The 19072-nt window shown below is 35.0% G+C and overlaps 1 protein-coding gene across 3 annotated transcripts; it reads left to right on the plus strand.

Annotated features, from left to right (window-relative positions):
- The first annotated feature begins 1831 nt into the window (after positions 1-1831).
- Positions 1832-17156, plus strand: LOC122982843 (scavenger receptor cysteine-rich type 1 protein M160). 3 transcript variants are annotated; one of them, XM_044352420.1, is made up of 19 exons: positions 1832-1961; positions 3338-3658; positions 3841-3942; positions 4741-4947; positions 5033-5218; positions 5434-5588; positions 6267-6414; positions 6681-6983; positions 9073-9384; positions 9735-10031; positions 10760-11059; positions 12248-12538; positions 12739-13014; positions 13564-13757; positions 13991-14099; positions 14278-14424; positions 14762-14857; positions 15168-15344; positions 15443-17156. In XM_044352420.1, the coding sequence occupies exons 1-19, from the start codon at positions 1904-1906 to the stop codon at positions 15625-15627; spliced, it is 3864 nt and encodes a 1287-aa protein (XP_044208355.1). In that variant the 5' UTR covers positions 1832-1903; the 3' UTR covers positions 15628-17156. The 3 variants fall into 3 exon arrangements, with proteins under 3 accessions (XP_044208355.1, XP_044208356.1, XP_044208357.1); XM_044352421.1 differs by having other exon boundaries at positions 15171-15344; XM_044352422.1 differs by lacking the exons at positions 14278-14424; positions 14762-14857; positions 15168-15344; positions 15443-17156 and having other exon boundaries at positions 13897-14083.
- Positions 17157-19072: the final 1916 nt, after the last annotated feature.

The following is a 19072-nucleotide window of genomic DNA, read 5'->3' on the forward strand; positions in this document are numbered from 1 at the left end:
TTGTTTCAGTAATGAAGTTTGTTTCTTGTCTGAGATATTGTCAAGGTATTTTAACATGAGAACATTTTAATGACTAAATACATTTCTAATAAAGCATGGGTTTTTGGAGAAATAATTACTTTTTGCTACTGCACAAGAAAACTAAGCCTTCTTAGGGTCCTATGATACTTTAGTTGAGGGATCATTCTTTTAGTTCCAAAAGGTTTGTTGAATCACCAAATTAGTATTATTATTTCTATAAAAACAGCTCATATATTGTGCTGTGTCCTTAAATATGCCCATATTCTTCTGGTGTGTCCAGGCTGAATGCAGCAAAATCATATAAATCATATTTGGTCCCAAAATGGAGTTATATGTGATTTATTTGGTAAAGAAATATGGGACTCAGCCATATGTTTTGGAACACTGTATTTTAGCATTTATGATTCTATGTCAAGCAATGTCAAAGTAGATTTAGGGTAACTGTAATGTAAAATTCAGTTAATTTAATCACCCCATTGTTATTCAGTGTCTTATTTCAAATGGCAACAGAGAGATCTGGATCTCTCTGTTGAGGAAGCAAGACTTTTTTTAGAATCAGGGCTTTTTTTTTTTTAAGTATTATATGCCTTTTGATAGATAGTAGGCGGTTGATAGTTATTTTTCTCGGTAAAATCTTTTCTACGATTATTATTAGCTTGACATTTCTCTGATGTGAGCTGACATTTGGCTGCCTTGATGACTGCCGAGTTTGTTGCTCCTGAGAGCTAAATCTTTGTATTTAAGGATCTGTTTTTTGTCAAGATCACATTGTTCTGAGATCTCAAGATTACTGTAAAAGGTTGATACTTAAATTAATGAAACTTTATTAAAGACAGGTGTGCTGGAAAACTCCTTATCACATAATCGATCAGTCACATCAATTTTAACACAGTCGCGTTAATTTTAACACTACTATATTATATGTCATTTGCTATGTGAAATGACAATTATTAAGATCTAAATTACTGATAATCAAATAAACTGAAAAGTCATAAAAAATTCTGAATTCACTTAATCCTAACACTTAGTTATGGAAAACTATATTTTTTAGTTTTAAGAACAGCAAATACATTGTTCGGTACAATGTCCCCAACAATTTAATTGTTGTAATTACAGCTGCTTTTTTCTGAGCCATGTCATAAAGATTAAAATAATGCAGTGTGTGTCTAAATTTAAATGTTTTTATTTCATTTTAGCTTTAAATTAATGATTGACTAATGTTAACTTATCTTATCAAACTTACATAAAAAAATGTACCGATGCAGTCATTAAAGAATTAACATGTAACTGCGTTACCGTGGGTAAAGAAATACCTGTTGTCTTACTGGAAACATAGACATTCTAATTGATAAAATGTACTTAAAACATATTTCCAGCGCAGTTTTTGTTATGTTTATGTGTTGTAAAACTTTAACATGCACCTTTCAATTTATTGACAACCATCAAATTAACATTGTCATGAAATCTGTAGCATGTCTAAGACACATCCTACAGCCAGTGCTTTTGCACACCACATCTTTGTTGCACTTGTATAAGCTGTCCATTTTTATAGCCTTCAACTACTGATTAATTCATTAATACATTTATTAACATATATATATTATATGTCTGATATCATGTTTATATGTCCAATCGTTTGAGTGCAAATTACAAAAAAAAAAAAGAAAAAGTAAAAAAAAATGAATACGCTTTTAGATATGTTTTTTTCATCTGAGATCCTCCCTCTATTTTTATTTCTTTCATTGCAAGACAATATGTGTGATTCTAACAGTGCACTACATACATGTAACAGCTCATATCCATTTTGGGTGGGCACATCCTTGGCAATATAAAGCTGAGCAGATCATTCATCTGCCTCACTCTGTAGACATGAGCTGTGGTGATGATGTGGTTCCTCCTTCTCCTCTACATAGCTCACATTGAGCAGGTGATCATTGAAGGCAAGTTACAGCTACTCTCTTTAAAGTTTTTACTCTATATTTGTGACTAATTATGTTGGGTTGTTGATCAAAATGTTTTTAGTATTTGTTCAGAACATATAAAGAGTGCATTCTGAAACAATTTATCCTCATGTTAAGGGTTTTTCAAAATAAGTTTAAGATGAACTGCAACAATCATAAAAATGGTTCTTATTGTTTAGTCAGCATCAGTTTGGATGACCATGGATTATTCTGCTAAATTTAATTTCAAGTAAAAACATAAAATAGAAGATAAATAATAAATTGATAATTTGATACAAAATCAGGAAGAAGCTAATCTGAAATACATATTTATACATTTGACTGTGGAAAATATATCTGTTGTTTTGAAAATCCTCACTTTGTAAAAAAAATCATGCATAATCAGTTTTTCATTCATTCAGTCTATTATGGAATTGATGAAGATTTAAAATTTTTGCCAAATTTTCATATTTCAAGAACAATTGATGAAAAAAAAAAACCTAAAACTCATACCAAATGTGCTCTCTTAGAACACTTTATTCATTCGGTTCATTTTTTTAAACTTATATATATATATTGATAAAACAAAGAAAGAGGGGGAAAAAATAGAAAAAACAAGACGGAACAAAAAATACAAAAAATACCAAACTCATTGAAGGCGGTGTTTGGGTGACATTTTGTGTAAATATCAATACTGGTCAGATGTTTGGCTTTTTTTAAAAAAAAAAATTTATTTTAAGGATATGTAATTTTCAAAGTACATCTTAGTTTCTACTGTTTCCCAGAAAAAAGTATTTGATAGGTGTAAAATGTATAAAATGTATACAAGCAAAGATACGATTCAACATATAGGGAAAAAAAATTCCAGTATATGAATGACTGTTTATTTGGCTTAAATTTGAGTTTTCTTCCAAGGAAACTGCTATTTTCTCTGCAATTATTACCAAAAAACATATTTCTATCCAGGAAATTTGCTAGGAAATTATTCAGAAATAAAGTGTTACCTTTTTTTCCTCATGATATTACTTTGTATAGCATCATTTCTTTAATTTGTATAAAAAATGTTAAAGATTTTGGAAACTATCGTTAAATTGCTACACATGAAAATGCATCCTACAGAGGGAAAAAAAAATAATGTTTCATGGCAGACATTTGGTTTTGTTCAGTAAAGAATCACAATTAAATGTAAATCGGGCTAAAGCAAATGTGGGTAGAGGGCTCTGAAGTTGGTGTGGATCAGGTTAAAAAAACCAAAAACATACAGCAACCTCACAATTCACAAAGTTAAACTACAAAATGATAATGAAAAACTACAAAATGAAAATATATACCTCACTATATTAACATGCTTCTAAAAACATTCTGTATGGAACCAGCTGATAAGACCGGATCAAGGCTGATTCTTGAGGGTAAAAATGGCTCGTGTGAAGGCTATGTTAAAATCTACAAAGATAACAGTTGGAGCTACGTTGGAGATAAACACTGGAACAGTAGCACTGAAAAAGTGGTGTGCAGGAGCACTCACTGTGGGGAAACAGAGAACTCAACAGAAGATGTGCTTTATCCCACTGATGCCAAAGTCTTTGTCAATGAACTGGAGTGCGATGGAACAGAGAGTCACCTGTTGGACTGTAAATATCCTGGATGGAATGTCAGCTATTACAGAAAGCCATCTGTGAAAAAGATGAAATGTTCTAGTAAGGCTGAACTTTTTGTTTTTATATATGTTGAGATATGTACTATGTATTGTTGAGAAGTGTACCTTTAAAAGGTAAAAAATTCTGTGCTACAAAATAGGTGCAGGGTAATCCAAGATATTATAGAAAATGATGATGACTTTTTTTTAGTAATTGGCTGTTACTTGTTTTTGCTCTTCTAGACAAAATCAAAATAGATCTTGATGGATTTAAATGTGCGGGAGCTGTACGCTACTCCACAGATGGGAAAACACCTTCAGGTTACTTTTGTAATGACAACTGGGGTAAGAGTTAACATCATTCATACAGTCAATGGGATTTAGTCTTTCTAAATGCTAGCAGTGAAACATATCTGTGTTTGTGGATGTTTGATGAAAGGTTCTGTGATGTCTGAATTTAGTCTTGTGTGTGAGCTTGAAAGAGAATTCGGGACATTTTGTTCATGTAAAATGCAACTAGAGTAGCCAGCAGGGAGGAACGCAGAGTGGGATGGCTGTGAGATGAGTGTTCCTATATACAAGTAGCGTAACAAACAGAGATAAAAATGATCACACAAAATCAAAACAGCAGCATTTGCTTATTTAATTAGATTTTACACATGAAGTTACTTTTCACAAGTACTGTTCTGTACTGTAAATCAAGTGGGTATGATTGAAAGTTACAGCCTTTAATAATGCAAAAAAGACTTAAACTTTGGAAGATGCAAACTTCATTTGTCTATCTCAGACTGTTGAGGTCTCATATTAGCTTCAAACTGTGGAATACATTTGTGCACAAAATGAGAACTTTGGATTTTGTCTCAATCACTTACATTGGAAACATGTTAGAAAGGGATCTCTTAATGGACAGGAGGAGTGATTACAGAACCTTCTGAGTCATTGTCTCTTCTTGAGTTCTTTTTCAACATCACAATGACTATTAATTACTTTGTTATTATTGTGATATATTTTGTTGTTCATTATTTTATGTCATAAGCTTACTATTTGCTTTTGACTTTGTAATGAATTTGAAGGATTGAGTTTGATGATTTTTTTTCTTCTCCTTACCATTTCTAAAATATGCCATAAAAATTCCTCTCAAAGGCGAGAAAGAAGCCAATCATTTGTGTGAAAAGCTCAAATGTGGTAATTCCGCTGGCATTCCTAGTGTGGAATGGATGGTTTGGGAAGGATTCAAAACCTCAAAGAAGATGAAGATCGAGCGTCTAAACAAGCAACTAACCGATCTTTGGCAATGTGTAACTCAGGAATCAACTTCATGCAGTAAACCTGCTTCTGTCATATGCACAGGTAACTTGCACACACACATATACTCAGAATTTTACTCCTTTGTGGCAACATATCAGTGAATTAAGAAAATTGTTTATTAAAACAGATTACAAGCGACTGCAATTAAGAGGAAACGCATCAAATGTCTGTTCTGGGGAGCTGGAAATAGAAGAAAATAACAACTGGACCAAAACCAAACCTGAAGGAAACCAATCCGATTATGATGAGATGTGCCGGCAGATGTACTGTGGTACCTCTACAAAGCACAGTGACACACAGCTGACATGCTCAGGTAATTCAACTAATTACTATTCAACCACATAATTTCCACAGGCAATGTTTTCATCGTGATCTTGCTTTGTCTTGATTATTTCTATAATTGAAAAATGTAAATATCAGTAGAAAAAAAGAAGTCACTTTAATATTTTTTTCACCCACTATCTTCAGCCGGTTAAAAATCTAAACCATAATATCAAGAACACGTTCCCATATTTTTATTTTCCACAGACATTGTTAAAGTAGTTCTGGACGGCGACAGTAAGAGATGCTATGGTAACGTTCATATTAGTGTGAATAATATAACTTACCCTGTGTGTGCCTCCTCCTGGACCAAATCAAATGCTGAAATGGTTTGCAAAGAGCTAAATTGCGGGAGTCTAATGGTGAGTTTTTCAAAGGTTTTTTTTTTTTTTTAATTTTATGTGAGCCTATGCACCTTTTGTTGAACAGTGACCATTGTGGCCACAAATGGCAATTACAGGATGGTGGTAAATACTAAAACGTAGTGTAACAGTGGCACAAGTAGAGAAGAGTTATGAAGTCAGCAAAATGACTCAGTAATGTCAGTTATACAGCAATATTTATTTAAATTTTGTTAACATTTCCTAGCCACCATAAGCTAATGCAACAAAACCTGTGAGTGTACTGAATTAAGCAAGAGTGTGTCTTATGGTTTATCATGTTTTAATTTATTATAAATTCAGCTTCACATTTAAGAACAAGAGTGTGTTTTTTTCCTTTTTCAAAAGTTTCATAGCCTTTAAATTTGTAAAGAATGAGTTAGACATTTTTCGGAAACATGCTCATTCAGTTTCTCGCTGCATTAAATGAGAAGATCAATAACAATCTTGTATTTGTCTGCTAAATATGAAGCTACAGCCAGGGGACACTTAACTTACAGTATCTTAGCATTAAGACTGGAAACAGCAAACCTGCTTCTAGCTAAAGTTAAAAGAAATTCCTACCAATACCTGTTTTACTGTTCTTTTTGAGTCCATCAAAGTGTACAGTCTGGCACAGATTAACATGATTTCCAAATTACCATAAATATTTTCTTCCAGGAGAGTAAAACAGTGACAAACATTGCAAACAAAGGGATAATGGACTATGTGAACTGCACGGGCAAGGAGTCCTCATTGTGGCATTGTAAAGCCAAGCGTCACAATAAACCTTTTCAATGTACTTCTATGGCCCACGTAGTCTGTTCAGGTGAGATATGGCAGTGATCATATGGTGATGGTCTCTTCTTGTTACTTGTAGTAAGAAGTATGGCTTTTGAGATGTAGAAGGAATACCAGGCCAAGACAGGGAATTTCATTGATGAATACAAAAAAAAACCCCAAACAAAAACAAGAATAACATTACTTTGATATCAAGTACATGTAAAATTATATATTTGCCCAAATGTATGCAGGAAGTGTTTTTAATGTAGTATGTGGCCCATGTTTCACAATTCTTTTGCTGTATTGGTACAGATAGTATTCAAGTAAACTTGACGGATGGTCCCGGAAAATGTGCTGGGAGGCTGGAGATCAAGTATGAGGGACAATGGAAAAAGGTTTCTAAAAATCTATGGGCAGAAGAAAATTCAGATACTGTCTGCAAACAACTAGAATGTGGGAAAGCAAAAGAGGCCCACAGCACTGAAAAATTCAGCACGGGTTCAAATCAATTCCTGCAAAAGAAGGTTACCTGTAAAAAGGCCTCAAAAATATCTGAGTGTGAGATACATGACGGCACCTCATCTGACGAGGAGGCAGTGGGAATAATCTGCAAAAGTGAGTCTTATTTTCTCTATTTGTCTGTCTTGCCCTTTGACCTTATGTTGTTGTGCCTGACTGTCTTTCTTCAATTCCATACTGTCAGTCACATTAGGGAGGCACTTAACTGAATTTGAATCTGTACTCCACATTTCTTTTTGAGGTTTTAGTCAACAATGTAAAAAAAGCCATTGAAAGGTGGAAAGATTCTACAAATATCTGAATTAAGAACAAACATTGTTTTTATGTTAAATTTTACTCCATATTTGTTAGCCCTTCAATGGTCTCACTCATTATCTTTAAAGCAGTTTTTATTCATTTATTAACAGTAAATTGTGTAATTACACACCCAGCAGACACAAAACAACATTTACATCCATTTGTTTCAGGCTACTTGACCAACGTGCAGTCCAATATTCATTTTCCTTTTAACTTTTCACAAACTCCTGATGGAAATATCTGACTTTTCTCTTTAGCTGCTGAATGTGCCTCTATGTTCACCAGCTTTAGTTGCTAATTTGATCTGTCTGCGTTTGGTGCTGGGCAGGTAGTGTACAGTGGGTTTATGAGAACTTTTTTTTTTTTTGCTGAAAACAGCTGTCTGAGATGATGAGATTGCTGAGACTAAAACTAAACACTAAACTAAAACAGTAAAATTGCTTTTGCTAAAATCGCAACCAAAACAATGAGCTGAAAATGCTAAAATGCTTTTTGAAGCTGAGGGGAACTGCAGAGTTGGGTGATAATTCTCTGTGGGTTTGTCAATATGAGTGACACCCTTCATATTACACATAATCATTTGATCCATAGCTAATATATAAAAAAAATAGTACAGCTTTAATGAAAACAGAAATCAGGTCAACCATATACAGTTATATAGGTTCACAATTTTTCAAGTGTGTCTTAAAACAACAGTCAGGTCATATGAACACTGAAAGAGGTTTTCCTCACTGTAATCATTCCTCCTGTTCACACTGGCTATTAAAAGATCCCCTTCAAATGTGCTTTCAATGTAAGTGATTGGGGTCAAAATCCACAGTGTGTCCACACAGTCATTTTGTGCAAAAATGCATTTAAAAGTTTATCTGAAGCTTATATGAAGCTTCAGCAGTCTAAGTTAGTCATATCAAGTGGATATCTGCCACATTTACAGTCCTCTTAGCATCAAATTCCCTCTTTGTGTTTCCTCAGACAGTGTTTCCCTGTTGAGCTGCAGTGGAAGTATAGTAACAAAAAGAGGGACTTTGGCACTAAAAAGACTGTAATGTTGAAAGATGTCTACTTGATTTGAGATTTGGATGGCTGAAGCTTCATATTAGCATCAGATAAACTTTTAAATATATTTTTGCATGGAAGGAGGACTGTGGATTGTGGCCTCATCACTTACATTGTAAGTGCATTATGAAGGGATGTTTTAACAGCCAGTATGAACAGGAGGAATGATTATGGCAAGAAAAACCTATTTCAATGTTCATTTGGACTCCTGAAATTTGTTTTAAGACAGACTTGAAAAATTGTAAAGTATTAACTGTGTCATCTGGAATGACCTAAATAGACATTATTTTCCATTGAGAACATTTTAAAATTCCAATTATTATCAAAAACCCCCGAAAACAAACAAACAAACAAAAAAAACAAAAATGTTTGCCTTTGAAAATTCCACCAAAAAGAAGCCCACTGAAAAGGTTTTCATTTCGAAAACTTTGGTAGGGTTTTTTTGTGGGGTGCAGAACATACCTCTTATACAGATGGCTCATTAAGGATTAAGCACAACACATTTCAAACATGATATCACAGCTCAAAAGGCAAACAACCAAATGGTTTGTTTAAAGGTTTAGGAAGAAAAAAATTGAAGAAAATTTGTCATATGTGCATGTGTGTATAGATTTCCAGGACTGAAGACAACTTTATTCCTTCATTAGAATGATAAAAAAAATAATAATAATTAGTTTAAACCACTAATGGTCCAGAATATTTGTTTATCTGTAAAACTGCATCTTAGTATTTCCATGTTTCATTGTGAAGGGAGGGAGGGACACCCTGGACAAGTCGCCAGTCTATCACAATCCTAACACCAACTGTATATCTCTCTTTCCTTGTTTCTCAGAGCACAAGGTGGTATTTCTTGATGATCCCCACTCTTCCTGTTCTGGAAAAGTGGGGATAGAGAATGATAACAATATCTCCTGGCTCTCTGGATCCAACGTGACATGGAACAAAAAGTCCGCCGACACAGTGTGTCGACAGATTCACTGTGGGACAGCCCAAAGCTTTAACTACACCCGTAATGATGATAAGAGAAATGCTATTTCAAAGAAATCGTACAGTTGCTCATCCAACAACACATCTCTGTTTGACTGTGAAACCAACACATTGCCATCAGACCACAATGACACTATTGCCACAGTGATATGTTCAGGTATTGTGAAGCAGTGTTGAATCACCTGTCTTTTAATTTAAAACATATCCTTTACTCATGATGGCCTTCATTTAGTATGCCACTGGTTGTCCTGTGGTCCAGATATGATGCATTTTAACAATGGTACAAAAAATTGACCTAATAGGGGCGCTATAAAAGTTTGGCCTGAAAGATATACTACAATCAAACTTCTACTCCACTGGTCCAGTTTTGCAGAAACTTTGAGATATCATGCATTTGTCTTTGATCAGTGTAAGAAATTCTTTACATGTTTTAGATGTGAAATAATCTGATGATGAGATTCTGCAAGCAACCTCTTGATCCCTTTTGCCTTTTGCTTGTCACAACAGGAGAAATCAAAATAAATCTGACCAAAACGTGTTGGGGCAAAGTCAATATTTGCATGGATGGGAATTGTGGAGGTGTGTGTGCAGCCACCTGGGGAAAAAACATGTCTAAGGAGCTGTGTAAACAGCTGGACTGTGGCACCGTCTCCGACTCCGACTCCGACGTCTTGTTTAAAGAAGATAACACTGTCATTGTCAAGAGTATGCACATGTCAAAGAGGACTGACAACCTGACAAAGTGTAGTTTTGTCATGAATGATAATGCCCCCTGTGAAAAAGCCGTCCATGTTGTTTGCTCAGGTAATTGTTTTTAAAATATTTATATATTTATTATTATCAAACATATCTGAAACATATATCATTTTACTTATGTTTTATGTTTATCCTTTCTGTCAGATTGAATGCCCCATATACTCCCACCACCTCAAGTTCTCTCCAAATTTCATGTCTCCTAATAATTTCCTATACTGATTTTGCTCCTATATTACCTTTGCCAAGGAGGCGATGTTTTCAGTCCGGTTTATCTGTTTGTTAAGTAGGTAACTGAACCTCTCAGAGACTTAAATTAAATCTGGAGGAAAGTTAGCTCATAGGCTAAAGAACAACTAATGATCTATCAAGACAAAGCTAAACAAAGTCTTCTTCACCAAATTTGGTACATAACACATTTATGTATAAAATAAGTAATTTAATTTGTTGTTTTTGTCTTTTTAAATGGCTCTAGTTTTTTCATAATTCTTCAAATTTTATATATATATTTATATATAATATAAACTAATGTAACTCGCAAATATTAATCAGTGCACCCCTGAAAACTTTGATGCATCTCCATCATACATTTAGAGGGCCATAAATCAGTGGTCATCAGACTGACTTTCTTAAAGTTAATTTCATCTTTGCACAAAATTGACATTTTTGCCCATCAGTGTGTATTTAGATCCAGATCCATTTTTTGTTCTTTTATCAAAATAACAAATAATGTAAATAACATTAGGTTATACTCTATACTTGTCATTGTTTTATTGCAGATAGCATCAAGCCTAAATTACAAATTTCCAGAGACAATTGTTCTGGAAATCTGGAGATGGAGTATGAAGGCGAGTTGCTCCCAGTGTGCAAGGACGCTCTAAAAGACAAGAACACACAAAACATCATCTGTAAGGAGCTGAAATGTGGGCTGGCTCTCAACGCCATTGACTACTTCGGACCTGAATCAAACAAGAAACGTTTCATTTCAGAAGTAAAGTGTCCTGCAAATGAGTCATTAATAGCATGTGATGTCCATCCTTCCAGGAAACCCTGCAATCTTGGTGGCCTCCAATGCTCCAGTATGTGTAATGATTTTGACTCAAGTGCAAAATGTCTTCATTATCCATATAGAGAGCCAAAGTGAAACTGGAATCTCTGCATCCTTTACTTAACTTTTTTTTCCCCAGAAAGACTGATAAAAAAAATGCTGAATGAGAGATTGCATTGAATTACAGAAACTAGTGTAACCAAGGATAGCTCAAATGTGACATCATGACTTCAGTTCTCTATACGAATTTTAGCATGATGTTTTGAAATGAAAAAACTACATAGAGAAAATATGACAAGATATAAGCTGTAGTTTCACAAAGAAATAGTATGTTAGAAAAGTTATGATGTGTAGGTCAGAATAGTGGAAGTGGAAATTTTAGTGGAAGATTAAGTTTTTCTTCTTCTCAGATATGTTTTAAGCATTAAAAGAGACCTTCTCATAAAGGAGTAGTATGATTTTTTTTTTTTTTTAGAAAAATAGGTCTTCACTTTCTTGCCAAGAGCAAAATGACAAGACTGATACCACTGTAATGTCTGTAATATAAACCTACAGCAGCAGCCAGTTAGCTTAGTTTAGCATGGAAACAGGAGGAAACGACAAGTCTGGCTCTATCCAAAGTTTAAAAAAAATCCATCTACCTAAAATGACAAGTTGTGGTCTTTGCCAGATGCAGTCACTTCCTGTGTTATTTAAGCCACTGTCACAGCCTTTGTGCTAATTAGACGGCCTCTAGCTTCATATGTAATGGAAAGTTATGAATGGTATCAATCTTCTCATCTAACTCTTGGCAAGAAAGCGACCGAGTGTACCTCCCAAAAATGTTGAACTATTTAAAACAAACTATTTTAACTTTAAAGGCCCTGAAAACCTATTTCATCAATCAGCATCTTACCATGAGAAATGTGATCCTATATGAACAAACAATTATTGATCAACATTCGAGTGTTAAACTTTTTATAAATAATACCTATAAATATTCTTTTTTCCAAGTATGCTGAAGGTTTTAGAGAGGGTCTTTAACATCAACACAAACTTTTATCAAGGTTCTTTTATCTGCCCAACAATTCAACTACTACTTTGCAAATGACAAACAGGTGCAAAAAGCACTGTGGAGGCATTGGTGGACTTAATGCTTAATACACTATGTTGTTTTGTAGGTTTTGTATTTCCTGAAGCTTTGTTTTGTTTTCTCACTTGTTCATGCTGCTAATCTTAGACTGGAAGACGATCATACTTAACGAGAGCTGTAGTGGAACTGTGTTACTTCAATCAGAAGGAAAAAATCTGGCTGCTGTTTCTGCGGAAGGCTTTTCAAAAGAAGCGGGCGAGAGGCTTTGCGAGGATCTGGATTGTGGGAATTACGTGGAAATGATGGAAAAGAATTCTGATAATTCTCTCTGGAACCGTAGCTTCAACTGTACAGGTGTTGAGAATCCACCAAACATATGGGGCTGTGAAAAGCCACGAGCAGCCACACAGAAGCAACAGCTCTCAATTAAATGTGAAGGTAAAATTGATTTCTAAACTAAAGCTATATTGTTTACACAGATACAGTAAACAGGCTACTTCCCGATAATTTTTATTGATCAATTAAGTGTTCAACATTTTGGGAAATGCTTATTTGTTGATTTTGTGTTCAACACTATCTGAAAATGTTAACCTCTCCTTTAACATCTGATCTTGTTATTTTATTGCTTCCCTTTCAAGGTGAGCCCAAAGTCAACCTCACAGAGAAATGTAAAGGTCAAGTGATGATAGATGGCATTGAAGTGTGTAACAGTACCTGGAACCATGACTATTCACACATGGTTTGCCAAGAACTAGATTGCAGCAACGCTTTTCCCGACAACTTCAATATTAAAAGTCCTGAACCACGTAAGAAGTACTACCATGTCAATTGTGAGAAACACCATTACCTTCTCGGCCAGTGCAAGAGATTCAAAGGAAAGTGTGAAGGAAAATTGGTGTCTGTTTCCTGTGTTGGTAAGTATGTTTGTATGTATGTGCTTGCTGTATCATCAAAGATGCAGAATATAACCATATGAATGTTGGAGAAAATGCTTAATTTATCATTGTTTATAGTATATTTACAGCTAGCAATTAAATTGTGAATTTACCAAAGTTGGAAAATTCAAGTAATTGGTATTAAAGAAATAGCTTGACATTTAAGAATAAACACTTTTGCTTTCTCTTTTTCAAAGATTGATGACACCCTCATGTCAGCTACAGCCGGGAAATGGTTAGCTTAGCTTAGCATAAAGACTGGAAGCGGGGGTAAACAGCTAGCCTGGGTCCATCCAAAGTTAAAAAAATACTAAGCAAACCATCTCCTGGCTCCAGCTTCATATTCAACAGACAGTATTGAATATGAATGAGAGTGTTACAGATCTTTTCATCTACCTCTTGACAAGAAAGCAAATAACCATATTTCCCAAACTGTCCAGCTATTCCTTTGAACATTAGTGTATTTCTGAAAGTTGGAGAGATTAAAGTGAATTATTTTTATTTATATATATTTATTTATTTTTACAGAAAATGTAAAGTTCAACACCACACAAAAATGCGGAGGTCAGCTTAAAGTCAATTATGGAAAAGAGTGGAAAGAAGTGTGTCCTTTAAATGACCAGAGAATTGAAGAAAATCCTATCCAAAAAGTATTGTGTAAATCGCTCAAATGTGGGAATCCTATAGCCAAACCTAGCGATGGCGGAGGAGCAAATACAAGGGTACATTTTGTATTTCATTTTTTGGTTGAATGTTTGTTTGTGGCAAGTTCCCACTCGTTATCCTGTTAAGCTACGTGACTTCTGTATAATTTAACTGTGATTTTTTACATTTTACTATTTGTCTTCATTATTCATTCAGCTGTCATTTTTAGCTGTCAGACAGATCTTTATGTTGTTTTATATGGCTGCATGAAAAGGCTATATGCTAAAGACAAGTTGAAATTTGATTCAAGGCCAACTTGGAAACAACACTGACATGCACAAAAGATCATAAAGACATCAAGCACTGTGTCCACCCAACGCCTTGCACAAAAATCAAACCAGCTGAGATCTACTGTGAAGGTAACCAAAACAATGAATCCTTTCCCAATAAGTCACACTGGTTCCCCAAAATACAATATGAAGATTAAAATCTGTAAATTTTAACACATTTAACACAAAATGAATTTCTTATTTGATTAATGTAGCACAGAAAAAAAACAAGATAAATCAATGCCACTTTGCTCTGGTTTGATTTCAGGGTATAAGCCCCCACCACCAATAGAGGAAGACAATAAGATCCCCGTAGTGCCTATTATCCTGGGAGTAGGATTTCTTCTGGTTCTGGTGATACTGATCGTTGTATTTGTACGAATCTGCATCGTCAGGAAAGCCAAGAATGTCTCATGTAAGTGTATTATTCTATTGTTATGGCGTCAGTTGCAACTGATCAATGACTACTGATAAATAATTTGTTTCACTTTTAATTGATTACACTAATTCCTGATCAACCAAAATGTTTTGAAAAAGGTGTACTGGAGGCATTTTGCCACAAGAGGCCAGTCTTTCTACATGCTGACTAAATTCTGACCACTACATACTCCATGTGACCATTTAACCATTAGTTTTTCTGGCTCTTGTGCTGTCCACTGGTACATTAGTATGAGCACATGCATTTATTGTTTCTCTGCCCTAGACAGTTGTTTGTCATGTCCCAGTTAATGTCTAATGCTATTTTGATGTAGCAAGAATCTTTTCAAGAAAAGAAGTAGAGTTTGAAAGTGGTGATGTGGAGGATTTCAACAGCAAAGCAAATGAAATGGAAGACTTCGGTCATGGCAGTGAGTCTCAAAACATTTATTTGTTTTTCTTTTTTAATTTTTTTTTAATCAATACATATGATAATGTTTTTAAAAAAAATGATTTAGTGTTGTATTTAAATAAATTTCCATTTATAAAACAGATCCTAATCACAGGCTGTTATATTTAAATATGATCTCAATGTAAAAATTAAGCACAACCTTGAAATATAGTGAAAATATCTTTCTTTAATGGTTGAATGTTTTTGTGATAGAAATGCAGGCATTGTGATTTGAAATTTAGGACAATGTGAAAGTGTTTATGAAACTTGTTTTGTTGCCGTTTTTCAAGGAGGATTCAGATCAGAGGCTGAATTCATTGAAGAGCACGACGCACGGAGCACTTCCTCTTTTTCTTACGATGATATTGATGAAGTGGATGAGGCTCGGCCCCTGACCTCTCAGGCCGACTCTGCTGGCACCTCAGGAGAAAACTACATCCCTGAGAGTGCCCTTGATCAAAGCACAGGAAAGTTTTGAGCAAGTTTTATCACATGCACACATCTTTTTTTCCACACTTGCATACTAATACTGAGCATCCACAAAATTCTTCCTTCCTTACTGCAGATGGGGTGACCTATGAGGTGGATGACCCACAGGAGAATTACGATGACATTGAAGCCAGCCCTGAGATCACAGAGACTCAAGCCGAAGTCCACGATGGTCCCAAAACCACACCTGAAAGAGAGGCAGTGATTGCGGGATTGGTGCCGGAGGATGAGGACTATCTTGTGCCAGGCCAAGATGGGTGAGCCAAAACTGGGTTGAAAACTTACTGAAATAAAATCCAATCTGGCAAGGTGGATCACCTCGAAAGCAAAACCCAACTCTCTGTTACAAAAATGGATATAATTACTCAAAAAAGTCCAAACTAAGGGATGCAGAATGCGTCATTTGATGAAACAAAGTGAATTACGCATTAACTAAAATACTGATCATTTTAAAATGATGTTTCAGAGTCTTAAACATTTTATGTATAAACAGAAAACATAATCTGCTTCTACATGGCTGGTTTGTGTACCTTCCAGTGAGATTAAGTCAGTTTCATCTCTTATTCTACATATGTTTGTATTATTAAATGTACAAAGTGTTGGCCTTCCATCAAATCACAGATGAAAAAAATGCATAGTAAATGTTCTTTCTCTTCCAGTGTACAAAATGAACAAAACTCTGATCAGTCAGAATGCAAAGCAGCTTTGTCTAAAATCTACTGCTTGTTGTTGATTTAATGGCTTTCAACATATTTTTGAGGCATTTGTTTAAAAAAATTAGATATATATAAAGTAGTTGAGCTTGATTTCAGCAATCTTTTATGAGACTGTTATTTCTGTAGTAGTTTGTCAATTTATCAGTGAGCTTATTCATATCAATTGCAATCCATCGCAACACGCACATGACATACTCATTTTATAACTGTAGCAAAGAATTAGCTGCATAAAATGCTGAAAATGACATAACGTCACTGTCAAAAGAAAACCATGTATCTCCAAATTTGGTCATTTTGAAAATTTCAAACCAATTATACGATTAAGTTTGCCTTTATAGACAGAGAAAAATCTTCTTCTCCTTAAAGATCCCCTCCAAGCATGTTTTAAGACATACGAAAATACTCTCATTTGTGTTTGATATGATTTTTCCACCAAAAAAGTTCAGTTAAGTAAACAAGAAAATCATAAAATCACACCTACATCTTCTTCCTCATTGAAGACTCCAATATCTATAAATTTACATATATTTTCCGCTTCAAAAGTTGAACTAGAAAATATATCTTCTACTTAACCAGAGGCTTCAAGTTTCCCAATCACAGTTGTGTAAGTTGTCCCCAAACTAGTTGTGATGTCACAAATTATGCTTTTAAATACACATGTTCAACTGAGATTTAACGTGAGCACAGAAAAACTTTCACCCTTCAGTTACTGACTATGAAAACATCCATGTAGTGTCACTCTGCACATGCATCATTCTGAACAGAGACGATCAGACATCCAAGACTAACAATAAGCTAGGCATATTTTTTAATGGAGGGGGACTTTAAAGCTAAAAAAAAAAAAACATTGCTGAAAAACACATGGTCACACATTGTTATACATGGTTTTCACAAGACAGTGATGGTGAGTCAAACTCCTTGTGTAACACCTGATAACCTCAGGTCATATTACCATGTGGTTACATTGTATATTTTTAAGTTTGTAGGCTTTATAAGAATGTATAACGTTGATTTCACTGTCACATTTATGTTTTTTAAACACATTCTATTAAACATGAATATAATGCTCAGTTAGCTGTGATTGTCATCTCTTATTTTTTCTTCCTGACTTACATTATTATGTGACTTCTTGTACATATCAAGAGGAGGTTGTGATAATGTCAAACTGACACACAAAGTATTTCAGTCATATAGCATCATATCAGTAAACATAGTCAAAAAATACAATTCAGTGACACTTTTATGTGATATCTTTTTCATGCAGTGTTATATACTTTCATTCAATTCAGTTTACCTTGCAGCGCTGGGAGCAATGAGCAGTACATCTCCCTTGAAGAAACCTTTAAAATGAAAGTGTACAGCATGTGAAACTTGGGTGTTAACAGCAGTTTTGTGCAGAAACAACATTCAGTTCTTGATTGAGGCTTTGTGTTTGCTGTATGTTGACACCTTTAGGTTTATCCTCTACTTGTATCTAACGACGCCTATGGGACTTCCGGAGTTTGGAAATGGCTCAGATGTTGAGTATCAAACTGTATGTTACATATGCCAAATATAGTTTGATACACAGCACAATAAGCCGTTTTCTTCACAAGACACCGTCTAGGCAGTGAAACAAGATTGCTTGAAATTTACTGCTGGTCCTGATCGTTGTATTTGTACTTTGTACTTGTATTTTTATAAACTTATTTTGAATTTACTTATTTCAATATCCTGATTTATAATTATTAATTGTGATTTTGCTCTGCATTTGCTACACAAAGCCTAGCATTTCCCCCGCACTCCACAAAGAAAAAATCTAAACATTCTCACCACTCAAAACATTTTGAATGCAGTTTTAATCTCCATACACTTAAACATTCTCTACAATCACTTCATCATTTCCCCCCAGTGGTCAAGATGTTCGACAGCAGCTGCTCGCTACAAATGTTAACATGAGTAAGGCCATCCGTTAGGGACTGACAGACATGCTAGTGCTGCTTTCAAGAGATTGACAGACATGCTAGAGCCTCACATGTTTTGTCAGGAGTTAGCCAAGGGCCACTGAGATCACAGAGCCAGCGATACACCCAAAGGGACTAATTTGTAAGCAGCAGCTCTCGTATGATATGTAAACATCACACCCAGGTTCACTGTCAGAGGCCTTGCTGAGGGATCATGATGTAGGATTAAGTCTGCTGTGTGGCAGAATCTGAAATAGATACAGCAGAGACATAGTGATCTGTACGTGAAAGAGGGGATGGTTTCATTCTGTGTCAGGGGCCACTTCTCCACAGCATGGACCAGTGGGGCCTAGCAGGGCCAGGGGGAACTCTCTGGGGTCGATGATGTCGTATACCATATAAAAGTCTAATCACTATTTTTAGAATATCTCTGGAATGCTGCATGCTAGACGCTTACTTTAAAAACTGCCCTGCAGTGCACTTATCAGCTGTTGGAACAAGCTATAACTTATATAACTTCTTATAATCCATCCAGTGGTTTGATAATCCATCAAGGAACCATTGTGTTATTTTTGGACACTTTTAAAAAATTGTAAAGGCAATTATATACTTATTTATCTAATATTGACAATATTATATAATAATATAATAATATTGTACCAACAACTCTTTACTGTTTTGGTGAATGAGAACACTGGCAGCCATGTTGAATCTTGCTTGTCCAATCACAGGTTGTGTTATTGAAAACACACTGTGAAATAGCAGCAGCTACGCCCATATGCAGTGGTTATGTTACGTAAGCAATGTTGTCACCGTGGTAGTGACTTGTCAGTCACAACGTAGCCACACCCTAAAGCATACCCTGCTTTACCGTCAAATTTCAGTGCCTCCGGGGCTGAAAAATGTCAGTAAACTGTTCCCTAAGTTTATGATCTCAATTGCTAGTTTCAAGTTCAAGTCTTCTTCAATACAGCATGATGCTCATTTTGTAAATTATGGTCCCATTTAATTTAAATTTGACGATAAAGCAGGGTATGCTTTAGGGCG

The sequence above is a fragment of the Thunnus albacares genome, chromosome 5, assembly GCF_914725855.1.
Source record: "Thunnus albacares chromosome 5, fThuAlb1.1, whole genome shotgun sequence".
NCBI classification, from domain to species: domain Eukaryota; kingdom Metazoa; phylum Chordata; class Actinopteri; order Scombriformes; family Scombridae; genus Thunnus; species Thunnus albacares.

Coding starts and splice junctions, on each gene's coding strand:
- LOC122982843 (XM_044352420.1), top strand. CDS start 1,904: ATGATGTGGTTCCTCCTTCTCCTCTACATAGCTCACATTGAGCAGGTG. Junction 6,415..6,680: donor GGCCCACGTAGTCTGTTCAG/GTGAGATATGGC, acceptor GTATTGGTACAG/ATAGTATTCAAGTAAACTTG. Junction 13,758..13,990: donor GCGGAGGAGCAAATACAAGG/GTACATTTTGTA, acceptor ATTTGATTCAAG/GCCAACTTGGAAACAACACT.